The 15,311-nt window shown below is 42.1% G+C and overlaps 1 protein-coding gene across 4 annotated transcripts in view; it reads left to right on the plus strand.

Annotated features, from left to right (window-relative positions):
- Nucleotides 1–139: 139 nt before the first annotated feature.
- Nucleotides 140–15,311, plus strand: part of pus10 (pseudouridine synthase 10) — a 164,024-nt gene continuing 148,852 nt past the window's right edge. For 2 of the 4 annotated variants that reach the window (XM_048536220.2, XM_048536224.2), the window contains exons 1-3: nt 140–219; nt 4,102–4,183; nt 11,796–11,932. In XM_048536220.2, coding sequence (XP_048392177.1) covers nt 11,807–11,932 — 126 coding nt within the window. In that variant the 5' untranslated portion in view covers nt 140–219; nt 4,102–4,183; nt 11,796–11,806. The other 2 variants (XM_048536221.2, XM_048536223.2) reach the window with 2 other exon arrangements.

A 15,311-nucleotide genomic window follows, 5' to 3' on the forward strand; every position in this document is an offset into this window, starting at 1 on the left:
AACATGGAAATGCATCCTGTCAAACACTGCAGCCAATAGAAAACAGGGATACACACAGCTCGGCACAGTAGCCAATAGGACAGAGACATGCGCTGAAGCACTAACCAATGGGCTCTCGGGATAGATTCGAACTCGGAGTCATGAACTTGCAGCAAGTCAGAAAGCAGTCTCTGCGTCTGTCTGTAATCACTTCCGGCATTGGACTGTGGCTGTGGACTTGTGAGTTTACTGATGTATCGCTATATTTAACTTTTGTTTGTTCTGAGGACCAAGTCATTTGACTGAATACATTATAGTTTACCTATATCAGTCTTTTCTTTATGAAAGAAAAGATTTAACGCTAGTTAAATAATTGCAAAGTCTCCTAAGGCATGTGCAGGAAGATGTAAGTCTGTGGTGTCTTGCAGTGCTTGTTATTTTTATAGACTTTTCAATAGTCGTTTAAAACAGGTTGTTTAATCTGAAGTCGTTTCTTTTACTGTAGAAAAATTTTGATTCTTGTATGTAGAATTGATTTTTCTGTATCTTGTCTGGTCTTTTTTTTTTGCATTGTCGTATATATGTTCATTTTGTTCCTCCTACCAATTCTTCAATTACCCTTCATAAGATGAAGGAGCAGAAATTAGGTCATTCGGCCCATCAAGTCTGCTGTGCCATTCAATCATGGCTGATAAGTTCCTCCATCCTATTCTCCTGCTTTCTCCCCATATCCCTTGATAAACCAGAACTTATCTATCTCAGTCTTAAATGTACTCAATGACCTGGTCTCCACAGCCTTCTGTGGCAGTGAATTCCATAGATTCACCACTCTCTGGCTGAAGAAGTTTCTCCTTGTCTCTACTTTAAAAGATCTTCGCTTTACTCTAAGGCTGTGCCCTTGGGTCCTAGACTCTCCTACAAATGGAAGCATCTTCCCAACATCCACCTTGTCCAGGCTATTCAGTATTTTGACAGTTTCAATTAGATTCCCCATCCTTCTAAACTCCAATGAGTGTAGTCCCAGAGTCCTCAAATGTTCCTTTATATGTTAAGCTTTCCATTCGTGTGAACCTCCTCTGAACCCGCTCCAGGGCCAGTACATCCTTCCTGAGACGTGGGGCCCAAAACTGCACACAATACACAAAAAGTGGCCTAGCCGGTGCCTTTTAAAACCTTGGTAATTCATCCCTGCTTTTACATTCAAGTCCTGTCAAAATAAATGCCAACATTGCATTTACCTTCCTGACTACTGACTCACCCTGCAAGTTTACCTTGAGAGACTTCTGGACTAGAACTCCCAAATCTCTTTGCACTTCAGACTTCTGAATTTTCTCCTCATTTTAGAAAATAGTCCATGCTTTTGTTGTTCTTACCAAAGCGTATGACCTCTCACTTTCCCACGTTGTACTCCATCTACCACTTCCTTGTCCACTCTCCTAACGTGTCCAAGACCTTCTGCAGTCTCCCCACCTCCTCAATACTACCTGTCCCTCCACCTATCTTTGTAACATCTGCAAACTTAGCCAGAATGCCCACAGTTCCTTCATCTAGATCATTTAAAGTACAAACTGAAGAGTTGTGGTCCCAGCACCAACCCCTGCGGAACATCACTAGTCACCGGCTGCCATCCCAAGAAAGACCCCTTTATCCCCAATCCCTGCTTTCTACCAGACAGCTAATCTTCTATTCATGCTAGCACCTTGCCTCTAAAATCGTGGGCCCTTATCTTACTTAGCAGTCTCCTGTGTGGCACCTTATCAAAGGTCTTCTTGAAGTCCGGGTAGATAGCATCCATTGGTTCTCCTTGGTCTACCCTGCTTGTTACTTCCTCAAAGAATTCTGGCAGATGTGTCAGGTATGATCTCCCTTTGATGAAACCATGCTGACTTTGCCCTATTTTACTATATAATTCCAAATATTCAGAAATCTCATCCTTGACAATGGACTCCAAATTTTACCCACGACTGAGTTTAGGCTAATCGGACTGTAATTTTCCGTCTTTTGCCTTACTCCCCTTTTAAACAGGGTCACGTTAGTGATTTTTTCCAGTCCTCTGTGACCCTCCCTGACTCTCGTGATTCCTGAAAGATCACCACTAACACTTCCACTATCTCTTCAGCTATCTCCTTTAGAACTCTGGGGTGTAGCCCATCTGGTCCAGGTGATTTATCCACCTTCAGGCCAGTCAGTTTTTCTAGCGCCTTTTCCTTGGTGATGGAGCTGAATATGGAGGCTGTCTCCTGACTCTTGAATTTTTAGGATATTACTGGTGTCTTCTACCATGAAGACTGATGTGAAGTAATTCAGTTTCTCAGCCATTTCCTTGTTTCCCACTACTATCTCTCCACTGTCATTTTTCAGTGGTTCAGTGTCCACTTTTGTTTCTCTTTTGCCCTTTGTATACCTAAGAAAATCTTACAGTCTTCATTTATATTACTGGCTAGCCTGCCCTCACATTTAATCTTTTCCCTCCTTAGTTTTTTTTTTGTTGTTGCCCCCTGTTCATCTTTGTAAGCTTCCCAGTCCTCCGATTTCCCACTGCCCTTCTTGACATTATATGCTTTCTCTTTCTTTTGTTTTTATGCTATCCCTGACTTCCTTAGTCAGCCATAGTTGCCTCATCCTCCCTGTACCATGCTTCTTTTTCCTAGGGATGAATTTTTGCTGTATCTCCTGAAGTACTCCCAGAAACTTCTGCCAGTGCTTATTCCACTGTCTTTCCTGCGAGGCTCCTCTTCTAGCCAATTCTGCCCAGGTCCTCCCTCATACCTCTGTAGTCATCTTTATTCAGCTGTAATACCATTAGCTCTGATTCTATCTTCTCTCTCTCTCTCAAATTGCAGTGTAAATTCTATCATCTTATGATCTCTGCCTCCTCAGGGTTCCTTTACCTTAAGCTCCCTCGTCAAGTCTGCCTCATTGCACAATACGTGTTATTGAGCATTTGCAGAAAAACACTTTATGTTAATGAGATTGCATTAGTAATTAAACACTTCAAAAACAGTAGTCAGGATGTTGAGATATCAACTCATTACGGTCAGTTGTAAGAGGAGTTCAGAGTGACTGTTTGACACAGGTTTAGAATGAAAGCGTAATACTGCACTATCGTGCCTCCTGACTTGCTGTAGTCCTGTGATATCCACCATGAGACACTTATAGAGGTAATCAGTTCAGTTCAATAAAGACTCTTACTACAAGCCAAGGAGCACAGAAATGTTCAAAGCTGCGAAAAACAACAGGAAGCTACGGAAAAAGAACAAAGAAGGGAATCACGTTAGAAGGCACTGGATGAGGCACCATGCTGCATCTTTACTCTCCTGGTATCAGTTAAAACGAAATATAATATGAAGCAAATCTGACAGCTTTTTTTCATTTGCTTGCAAAATTAAAAAATTGCAGCAGATTTAATTTACAAGCCAAAGCAGCTACAAGTATCTCCGTTTTTTTTATCTCTATGGAGAGACTTGTGAATTATATTCTAACCTAAACCTCTCTAAAGAACAAAAAATATTAGAGAGCAGAAATTTTGAAAACCTGAAGTTACACCATGAACCTCAATTGATGATCAATATATTCAGCATTAAGGCCTATGTCTAAAAGTGTCCATTGATTAAATAGGTGGCTGCAGAATGACACTCTTGAGTCTTGTGAATTGAGAAAACAGGGCGGTACAGTGGCTCAGTGGTTAGCACTGCTGCCTCACAACTCTAGGGACCTGGGTGGAGTTTGCACATTCTCCCTGTGTCTGTCTGTGTTTCCTCCAGGTGTCCGGGTTTCCTCTCAGTCAAAAGATGTGCAGGGTAGGTGGATTGGCCATGCTAAATTGCCCATAGTGTCCAGAGGTGTGTACGTTAGGTGGATTATCCATGGGAAATGCAGGGGTAGGGGAATGGGTCTGGGTGGAATACTCTTTGGAGGGCCACTGTGGAATTGTTGGGCCAAATGGCTTGTTTCCACACCGCAGGGATAGTATGATTCTATGATGATTATGTAATTGAGTCAAGATATGTTTCTCCTTTCTGGAAAGTGATTAACATGTACAGAAATGTGGAGTGTTTAAATCAACACCAAGAGCATATTTATGACAGAACAAACTAGGCCTTTTGGGTATTGTCTTGACAGGTATTCCAGGAAGAGAGAGCAGAGGTAAAGAGCAAGTTGCAACTACATCACACAAAGCAAAATAAGGCATATCCAATTTGAGGTACGTAGTGTTCTTTCTACAGGAAGCAAAATGATTTTGTGGAAGTGTTTGATTAGAAAGAAGTAGAATGAGCAGGTGCAGATGGCCGCTGGAGAGATATCTGCATAGAATTCTGAAGAATCACTCTAAACCATTGAACATGTTAGTTCATTTGTCAGTGTATGATTAATGGTTTGTAACTATTGGGATGATGACTGCAGAAGGAGAATAACAAGTGATTCTGCAGTGTGAGATACACAATGGCGCATCATGAACTTGAGAGGCTTGTGTGAAATGACAACTCAATGATTCTCTTAAGTTGAAAAGTGAAGCTCTCAAAAGTAAAGTCGAGGCTGTATGATGGCACCACACTCATGCTGAGAGAAGAACTTACTTTGATTTGATTTGTTTTATTGTTGTCACGTGTACTCAAGTACGGTGAAAAGTTTTTTGTTTTGCGAGCATTTCAAGCAGATCATAATACTCAAGAACATATAGATCATAGGGTATTTGGATAGAGTGAGGCACACAGATACGTCTGCACAGAAGATGTGTTAAAGCAAGATCAATATTAGATTTGAAATTAGAAAAGTCCACTTAGTGATCAAATAACAGCAGAGAAGAAGTTATCCTTGAACGTGTATCTGTATCTTCTGTCTGACGGAAGAGGTTTGAAGACAGTATTACTGGGGTGGGAGGAATCTTGGATGGCATTGGCAGCATTTCTGTGGCAACGTGACGTGTAGATGGAGTCCTTGGATGGGAGGTTTGTTTTCATGGTGATCTGGGCTGTGTACACAACTTCCTGTAGCTTTTTCTAGGCCTGGGCAGAGCAGTTGCCATACAAGCCATTATGCACCCAGATAGAATGCTTTTTGTGGTGCAACTGTAAAAGTTGGTGAGGTTCTTATGGACTTGTCGGATTTCCAGAGCCATCTGAAGAAGGAAAGGCATTATACTGCTGCCTTGACTGTCAGATCCATGAGGGAGGTGCAGGACAGATTGTTGGTTATTGTTACTCCTACGAACTTGACGCTGTCCACCTCTGCACCATTGATGTAGATAGTGGCGTGTCTTTCTCCTTCCTTTCTGAAGTCATTGATCAGTTCTCTTGTTTTGTTGTACAATGGCATTGGGGCCCAAAACAAGCAGCAGTCATCAAGATCAAGCAACTAACAAGGTAATGGAGTTGACAAAGTGTTATATACATGACGAAGGCAGCCCACAGTGTGATGCCAGCAGGACAGGGCTTGGCGTATCCCTCGTGTAACAAGGACAACAAGCTGTATTTGGATCCAGTGCATTTATGCAAACAAAATGAATATATGCTCAGATCAAGATGTTGCCTGGGTGACTACCTTTGCTCGTGATCATTTTCATTAACACCTAATTGGAAGAGACAAGATGAGTTTGAATCTAGCCACAAACTGCTTCAAACTATTTTGCACAAGGCACTACTATTTACTTCAGAGTATCTGCATAACATGTTAGCCTGGTCACAGAGATACTATGTGAATGTGACATACAAGCAAAGGAAACAGATGTACATCACTGACCAAGCTGCAGACGGCAGATCTCCTTTTTATGACTAATGTAGAGGATGATGTGAGAGAGTGGATTTAGAAGATTTCACAATGTTATATGAAGTCTGTTCTGGAAGTCATCAGCTCAGCAAAGACATTGAATCTATTTTTCTGAATCAACCTGTTCAGAGATGTTATTTATACGCCTCTGGAGCAGATGGGACTCGAACCTGGGCTCCTCAGTTCAGGGGAAGGGACACTACCACTGCATCACAAAGGGGCCCCCAGCAATGATGCTGAGTGTTTAAATGCCTTACTTAAATCTGCAAGTGTTGCAAGAAATCGAGATGACAGGATGGCCTGAAAGCATCAAGGACACTCCTATGTCTCAAAAGTATATTGGGCACACAGATGAATTGACAGCTTGAAGTTGCATATTGTACAAAGGAAATATTTCTTATTCCGAAGGAGTTAAGAGAGATGCTGAAGTGCATCAATGCAAACTGCAAGAAATTGATTCCAGCCTGAGCGAGACAAGAGATTTGCTGTCCTGGCCAAATGTGAGTAATAAAATCAAGGGCCACATCAGTTAGTGTAGTTCTCATAATGAGTACTGATCTAAGCTAGATAGAGAGCCCCTGATGATGCATGACATCCCAGATAGACCATGGATGTAGCTAGGAATAGATCTGTTCGCACTCACAGGAGCTGATTACCTTGTCATGCTAGACACCGATTCTGACTCCTGGGAGATGGACCAGTTGATTTGAACCACCGCTGCTGAGACTAGGATGACCAATAATGATCTTCAGTACCCAAATGAAGAATTCCAGCTCTTTTGTAAAGAATTGGAAAATACAACATCATACATCATCTGCTGTATCCCTGGTTGTCTGAAAAGGCTGGGGCATTGGTGAAAATCAGCAAAGATAAGCCAGTCCTTGCATAGAGAAGCAAACCAGCAGAAACCTTGACAAATAGTCCTGTACAAACAAAGACTATGGTGCCATGCCAAAATTATTCTTCCGATAGCAAAAACATTGCTGAAACCAGGTGTGCATTTCAAAATTAAATTAAATTTGACCTCCAGCTAATTCATCTTCTTACCAAATTCTCAAACAGTGGAGAGCCATCAGAGTATAAACATTGTGTTGTTAACAAGGATCAGACCAATTGGTAACTTGGGACCTGTGTCCAATGGGTATTACATCAATTGTACATGTTTGAACTGAGCAGCAAGATTTACCATTGCAACTGAAGACAGACACATGACTAGAGAAGTTGTTTGCTCGTAGGTGGCTGATTAATAAGATATGAACTTGCCATGAGACAGATCAACCATCACTCCCAGAAGTTTACAACACCCTGACAAAGGAAGTGGAAATATAATTGATGCCACAACATCAGCATGTGACATGGAAGCCATAGTTGATGGAGCTGGAACGTCATCCAAGTGAATAGCCAATAATACCGCAAACATGTCAACCTCTCAAATGGTACATGATTTAAAGGGTTTGCAATGCATGTGCAGAGACAGATGAGAATAACAAACTGCTAATGCATGACAAGAATCATGTGCAGAGCAGGTAACCTGGGTAACTGCCTGTATAAATGATATGTGCAATTTTTTTTCTTTTTATTTGGAAAGGGGTATGTTTGGGATAGAAATTCTGTACTTGTGTTTCACATGTAGAGATCACATGATTATATCTATCATAAGGCGCTCAGTTCAGCGATCTTATTTACAAGGTTGTCTTTATAGAACTTGGAATAGAGCAGAACATTGTCTCATGAGTTTGTAACAATATTAAAGCATTGTTTAACTGAGGGTAGCATCAAAAGAGCCCTGAAAAAAATCACATTCAGTGGGAATTGGGGAACACTTCAATTGGATGGACGAAGCACAAAGGAAGATGGTTGTATTTGTTGGACCCTAATGGTCCCAATCACAGTTCATTGCTGTAGGAGTCTTCAGGTAAATATTTTCTGATAAACCTGTTCGGAAATGTTATTACTCTGGAGCAGGTGGGACTTGAGCCCAGGCCTCCTGGCAAAGAGGCAGGGACACTACCACTGCATCACAAGAGCCACCAGTCTTCAGGGTAGTGTTCTACAACCAACCATCTTCAGCTGCTCCACCAATGATGTGACTTCTTAAGACCACAGTGGAGACGATTGTACAATATTTAGTCCCATTTGTAACTTATTGGATGCAGCCCGAAAGATGGCAAGGAATACATGTAAGAACATAAGAGCGGGAGTAGGCCATCTGGCCCATTGAGCCTGCCCCGCCATTCGATAAGATCATGGCTGATCTTTTTGAAACTCAGCTCCACTTATGCACCTGCTCACCAGAACCCTTAATTCCTTTACTGTTCAAAAATTTATCTAGCCTTGCCTTAAAAACATTCAGCGAGGTAGCTTCAACCGTTTTGCTAGACAGGGAATTCCACAGATTCACAACTCTTTGGATGTTGAAGTTCCTCCTGACCTCAGTCTGACATCTACTTCCCTTTATTTTGAGGTTAGGGCCCCTAGTCCTAGTTTCACCTGCTAGTGGAAACAACCTCACTGCCTCTACCTTCCCCTCATTCTCCTGAATTCCAATGAGTATAATCCCAGCCTACTCAGTCTCTCCTCATAATCCAACCCTCTCAACTCTGGAATCAACTGAGTGAATCTCCTCTGCACACCCTCCAGTGCTACTTTATCCCTTCTCAAGTAAGGAGACCAAAATTGCACACACTACTCCAGATGTGGCCTCACCAGGACCCTATACAGCTGGAGCATAGCCTACCTGTTTTTAAACTCCATCCCTCTAGTAATGATAGACAAAATTCCATTTGCCTTTTTAATTACCTGCTGCATCTGCAATCCTATGTTTAGCGCTTCATGCACAAGGACGCCCAAGTCCCTCTGCACAGCAGCGTGCTGCAATTTTTTTACCGTTTAAAACACAGTCCATTTTGCTGTTATTCCTACCAAAATGGATGACCTCTCACTTATCAACATTTGACTCAATCTGACCTTCGCCCACTCACTTAGACTATCTATATTCCTCTGCAGACTTCCAGTGTCTTCTGCACACTTTGTCGTACCACACATCTTAATGTCATCTGCAAATTTTGACACACCACACTTAGACCTCAATTCCAAATCATCTGTGTAAATTGTAAACAATTGTGCCCCCAACACTGAGGCACACTATTAGCCACTGACCGCCAACCAGAACAACAGCCATTTACACCTACTCTTTGTTTTCTACTAGTCAACTAATCCTCTCTCCATGCCAATACATTACCAGTAATACCATGCAACTTTATCTTATGTAGCAGTCTTTGGTGTGGCACCTTGTCAAATGCCTTCTGGAAACCCAGATACACTACATCCACAGGTTCCACATTGGAGACATACTTGCATGGTGGACAGTGAATTCTGCCAAATTAGTTAAACATGATCTACCATTCATGAACCCATGCTGGGTGTTCCCAAAGGGACAGTCTGTAGCCAGATGGCTTGCTATTTCTTCCTTAATTATAGATTCAAGTATTTTCCCCACTACTGAAGTTATTTGCTTTTTCCACCATCCCCTCTTTAGTACCATGGGATGCATTTCATCAGGGCCAGGAGACTTCTCTGCCTTTAGCCCCCATCAGCTTGCTCAGCACTGCCTCCTTAGTGATAATGATGGTTTCTAGGTCCTCACCTGCATTTACCTTCTTGCCATCAGTTTTTGGCATGTTATTTGTGTCTTCCACTGTGAAGACTGACACAGAATAACTGTTTAATGCCTAGGCTATTTCCTCATTTCCGGTTATTAACTTGGCCTTCTCATCCTCTAAAGGACCAATGTTTTACCTTCGCCAAACTTTCACGATTTACATATCTATAGAAACTTTTGCTGCCTGTTTTTATATTCTGAGCTAGTTTACTCTCATAATCGATCTCACTTTCTTTTGTGGCTTTCTGTTGGCCTTTAAAGATTTACCAGTCTACTAGTTTCCCACTGCTCTCTTTTTTTTGCTTTTTTGTATGTATTTTCTTTTCAATCTGATACTTTCCTTTTATTTCCTTAGGCATCCGTGGCTGACGGTCTCTTTTCCTACAGTTCTACCTTATCACTGGAATATACTTATGAGCACTGTGACAAATCATTTTGAAAGTCTTCCACTGTACCTCAATTGACTCACCATAAAGTTTTTGCTCCCATTCTATCTTAGCTAACTCCTCCCTCATCCCATCATAGTCTCCTTTGTTTAAGCACGGGACATTGGTACTGGATTTAACCTTCTCACGCTCCATCTGAATTTTAAATTCGACCATACCGTGATAACTCCTTCCAAGAGGATCCCTAACTGTGAGATCATTAATTATTACTGTCTGGTTACACAGGACTAGATCTAGGGTAGCTTGCTCCCTTTGTAGGTTCCATTGCATATTGTTTAAGGAAATTATCGCAGATGCATTCTATGAACCCTTCCTTGAGGCTGCCATGACTGACCTAGTTTGACCAATTGATATGTAGATTAAAATCCCCCATGATGATTGCTGTACCATTTTTTTTGCATGCATTAGCTATTTCTACGATTGTTGCCTGCCCCACCACCATGTCATTATTTGGCCTATAGACCTCACCTATCAGTGACGGCTTCTCCCTGCTATTTGTAATTTCCACCCAAATGGATTCAACCTTTCGTTCAGTAGAACCTATATCATCTCTCACTACTGCCCTGATATCATCCTCTAAAAACCAGAGTGACACCATCTCCCTTACCTTCCTATCTGTCCTTCCGAACAGTTTAATACCCCTGGATATTTAACTCCCAGTCATGACCATCCTGCAACCATGTCTCTGTAACGGCCACTAAATCATATCCCTTTGCCATGATTTTGTGCCATCAACTCATCCACCTTGTTTCGAATGCTTGAAGCATTCAGCTAAAGTGCCCTTATGCCAGTTTCTGCACCAACTTATTTGAGTCCTATCACTTCCATTACTAACAGCTCTTGAGTTCTCCATCGCTTTAACTTTTTTCCTAGTTTTCAATGGAGTTGAAGCTTCCTCGTCACCTGCTAATCTGCTGCTTTGCCTTCTATTTATTGTCATACTCCCTGTATGGTCACTCCTCTCGCGCTCTCTCGCGCTCTCTCGCGCTCTCTCGCGCTCTCTCGCGCTCTCTCGCGCTCTCTCGCGCTCTCTCGCGCTCTCTCGCGCTCTCTCGCGCTCTCTCGCGCTCTCTCGCGCTCTCTCGCGCTCTCTCGCGCTCTCTCGCGCTCTCTCGCGCTCTCTCGCGCTCTCTCGCGCTCTCTCGCGCTCTCTCGCGCTCTCTCGCGCTCTCTCGCGCTCTCTCCCCCCCCCCCCCCCCCAGCACTTAGTAGTTTAAAGCCCTATTGATCACCCTATTTACACTTTTTTTCGCCAGAGCACTGGACCTGGCCCTGCTCAGGTGGAGCCCATCCCAGCGGTATAGATCCCTCATGTCCCAGAACTGATGCCAGTGCCCCATGAAAAGGAAACCCTCTTTCCCACACCACTCTTTTAGCCACATGTTTACTTCCCTGATCCTCGCCTCCCGATGCCAATTTGCATGTGGCTCGGGCAGCAATCCAGAGATGAGGACCCTTGAAGACCTTATTTTGTTCCTAGCTTTTCATAATCCCAAAACAGGTCCTTTTTTTTTCCTAGACCTTATGCCACACAAGTACTAGGCAATGCCCAACTCCAACAAGTGAGAATTTAACTGTCTCACTTTGACAGTTAAATGGCATTATCATTATGTAATTCCCCCAATAACAACATCTTGGTGTTTACCGTTGACAAGAAATTGAAGTGATCAACCATATCATCCTGACAATCATCAGCAACGTCTTGTTATACTCTCGTGTGAATTCACTGCAAAAATTGAATAGCTTGTCATAATTTGGTAAAATGGATGGCTTTGGAAAGGAAACGATCAAGTAGCCTGTTGTCCAGACATTGAAGCACAAAAATGTAACTGAAAATGCTGGTGAAAATAGAACACAATCTTTTAAATTATTTATTTCATGCTGAAGACAATTGTAAAATCCATGAACATTAATAAAAATTGTTGTTTCTTTTTGTTGAATAGGATCACAAGTCATGCTTCCATTAAAGGAGAAGGACAGGAGAGTTGTCCAGATGCTGCTCAGTGCACGGTGCTGTCCTCGATGTATACTAAGATTTTGTTCTGTTGGAATTCAGGCTACGTACAGACTTTCATGCAAGGTTTTTGGAATGTTGTTGATTTTTAAATGAAAATAAGACATGAATGGCAAAGCATGACCTTTCTTTAAAAAAAAATGATGTTTGAAAATGCTGATTATATGTTCCACAAGGATCAGTGCTGGGTCCCTGCATTTTGTCGTTTATGGAAGTGATTTGGATGTGAATGTAGGAGGTAAGGTTAGTAAGTTTGCAGATCGTATGAAAATAAGCAGTGTAGTAGACAGTGAAGAAAACTTCTCTCTGAGTAGAACAGGACCCTGATCAGATGAGTCAATCAGCTGAGGAATAGCCGATGGAGTTTAATTTAGATAAATGTGCCGTGTTGCATCTTGTAAGGAAAATTCGGACAGGACTTGCACAGATATTGAGAGCCCTGGGATGTGTTGCCAAACATTAGGGTGCAGGTGCCGGGTGTAGTTCCTTGAAAGTGGAGTTGTAGGTAGGTAGGATAGTGAAGAAGGCATTTGACATGCATGCCTACATTGTACATTTAAGTACAGGAGTTGGGATGCCATGTTGCAGCTACACAAGACATTGTTGAGGCTACTGTTAGCATACTGCATACTGCATACAACTCTGATTACTTTTCTTCAGGAAGGTTGTTGTTAAACTTTAAAGGATACAGAATAGATTTACAAAGATATTGACCAAGACTGGAGTGTTTGAGTTAGAGGGAGACGCTGAATAGGCTGGGGCTTTTTTCCTCCTAGAATGTCAGATACTAAGGGGTGACCTTAGAGGTTTATAAAATAATGAGGGGCATGGACATGGTATATAGCCATAGTCTTCCTAGGGTAGGGGAGTCCCAAACTAGAGGATATAGGTTTAAGGTGAGAGAGGAATGATTTTTAAAAAGGACCTAACTCTTTCATGCCGGAAGTGGTACATGTATGGAATGAGCTGCCAGATGAAGTGGTGCGCTGGTACAATTATAACATTTTTTAAAAAGGCATCAGGATGGGTATATGAATAGAAAGGGTGTACAGAGATATGGGCCAAATGCTGGCAAATGGGACTAGGTCAAATTGGGGTATCTGTTTGATGTGGATGAGTTGGACTGAAGGGTATATTTCCATGCTATATGACTCCATGTAAACTTTATCAAATAAAATTTTTTTTTATCCTACTAGTACAATTTTTTCCCACAGCTGCAACCCCTCCTACCTCTAACTTCTGACCATAGCTGGTTGCAGTGTCAGCCATCTGGCCTTCAACAGTCATGAGTTCCTCCCGAAAACCCTTTTACTCTTGGAGCATTTTTCCCCAACTTCTAAATCATCTGAACCTACTTCCTCAGCATCAATTTTCACCTCCAGCTCCTCCTCTCATAATCCATACAGTGTGAAAGCAGGTAGATCCATCTGACCCTCCAAACCTGCACATGGTTGGACTTTGGGAGCAAACCCAAGCACCTGGTGGAAACCCATACAGACGCAGGGAGCATGTCTGTGCAAGCTTGATACAGTCACCCGAAGGTGGAATCAAACCGGGATCTCTGGCACTGTGAGGCAGCAGTGCTAATCGCTCATCCACTGTCCTGCCCAGGGAGATACCCACCTATGATACGGTGGCACATTTTGTTATGTCTGAGGTGCCACACAAGTTCAAGAAGCTAACAAATATATTGTTAATGGAATTTCCTCAATGCCTGTGTGTAGAACAGGCTGGAGATTTGCCACCCACGCTGAAGAACATTTTGGTGTGTGAAGTCATGGCTGTTCGTTGAATTGCATTGAATCATCCATTCCAAAACCTAAATCAATCACCCTGAAAATGCAGTGTACTTTAAAGTCAGCTTGTAAATCTTTCCTGCTTAAAATAAACATGCAACATGTTATCTCTTTGAATAGTGACTCATCTACTCTAGCTAAGCTTCAGAAGCTAGAGCATTGTTTAAGCCCTCCATAAAAATGCAATTTGGTCTGGCAGAAACCCCCTCCCACCCTCAAATCTCTGCATTAGGAGGAGGCTGAAAAACATAAGAATTACAAAACAGACAAAAAAAAACTACCCCAGCAAGTCGAGGCATGTAAATGACAAGCAGGACAGAACACTAACACTTTATCGGAGTGCACTGACAGAGTGATAAACCATTTGCAACCAAACACTCTGGCTCAGTGAGCATGTCTACAACCTCATCCACAACCCGAGCTACAAATCTTCTCAAAAACTTTAGACACAAAGCAAGTTCCATCAAATTAACAATTTTTAAAGCTTCCTGATAGTCACATGATCCAGCGATAATGGACTTGTGCATTCCTGAACAATATACCCAGACATGACACAAGGGAGGTTCAGTGATTAGGAACCCTACAATCCACAGGTCTTGTTCTCCCAAGCATGTAACTGTGACCACAAGTGCTGTCTCATAACTTGTGTACAGTATCACACTATACAGGCAAGTGTATAAAAGTTTGCTCAAAGTGTTTGGTTTTAAGGAGCAGCTCAACAAAGGGTCATTAAAATGGGGATGTTGAAGGTGAAAATTCTAGGTTCTGCATCCTCAGCACATGAGGGTATACCACAAAAATGACCATGATGAAGAATTCAAAAGGAGAGTCAGCTAGAAATTGGAGTCCAGTGATCTCAAATAGTTGTAAAGTTGAAGGGATGTTGGAGATGAGAAGTGAGGCCTTGAAAGGATTTTGACATGAAGATAGCAGACTTAAAATTGAGGTATTGATGGACTATGAAGCAGCATAAAAGTGATCAGATGGGTGAAAGGTGAGGAAATCTTTGTGCAACTTAGTACACAGGAACAGAGTTTTAGATGAGCTACAGTTAATGGGAGGTGGGGCATCAGTTAGAGTGTACTGGGAAAATCAAGTGTGGAAGTCATAAAGACCCAGATAATGTTTCAACAGCAGATGAGCTGAGCAGAAATGAAGGCAGGTGTATGGTCATGATTGAAAAGAGGAGGTCAGAAGTTCAGCAGGTGGTCAAATAGTACAGGAAGATTGTGAACAGTGCAGCTGACAAGATATGTTAAGGTCAAAGGATTATACAGCTAGAAACTTAAATACTTTGTTACAAAGTTAACTCTAATACGTCCGTTGCATTTAGTCAGTTGCTTTAAAAAGACTGTTTTTATAAAAAAATGTCCTCTAATCAACCTATTCAGAGATGTTATCACACACCTCTGTCACAGTGGTAGTATCCTGAACTCTGGACCAGGAGGCCAATGATAATGGACTTGTGCATTCGTGAACAGTGCACCTAGATGTGACACGAGAGGTTCAGTGTTGGGGAGCTTTTCAAGTCATAGGTTGTGTTCTGTCAAGTGTTCTACCATGACCACAAATGCTGTCTCATAACTTGTGTATTAGGTTCAAGTCCCACCTGCTCTAGAGGTGTGTAATGACATCTCTCTAACTGATGC

Source organism: Stegostoma tigrinum, chromosome 9 (genome assembly GCF_030684315.1).
Source record: "Stegostoma tigrinum isolate sSteTig4 chromosome 9, sSteTig4.hap1, whole genome shotgun sequence".
Lineage (NCBI taxonomy): Eukaryota > Metazoa > Chordata > Chondrichthyes > Orectolobiformes > Stegostomatidae > Stegostoma > Stegostoma tigrinum.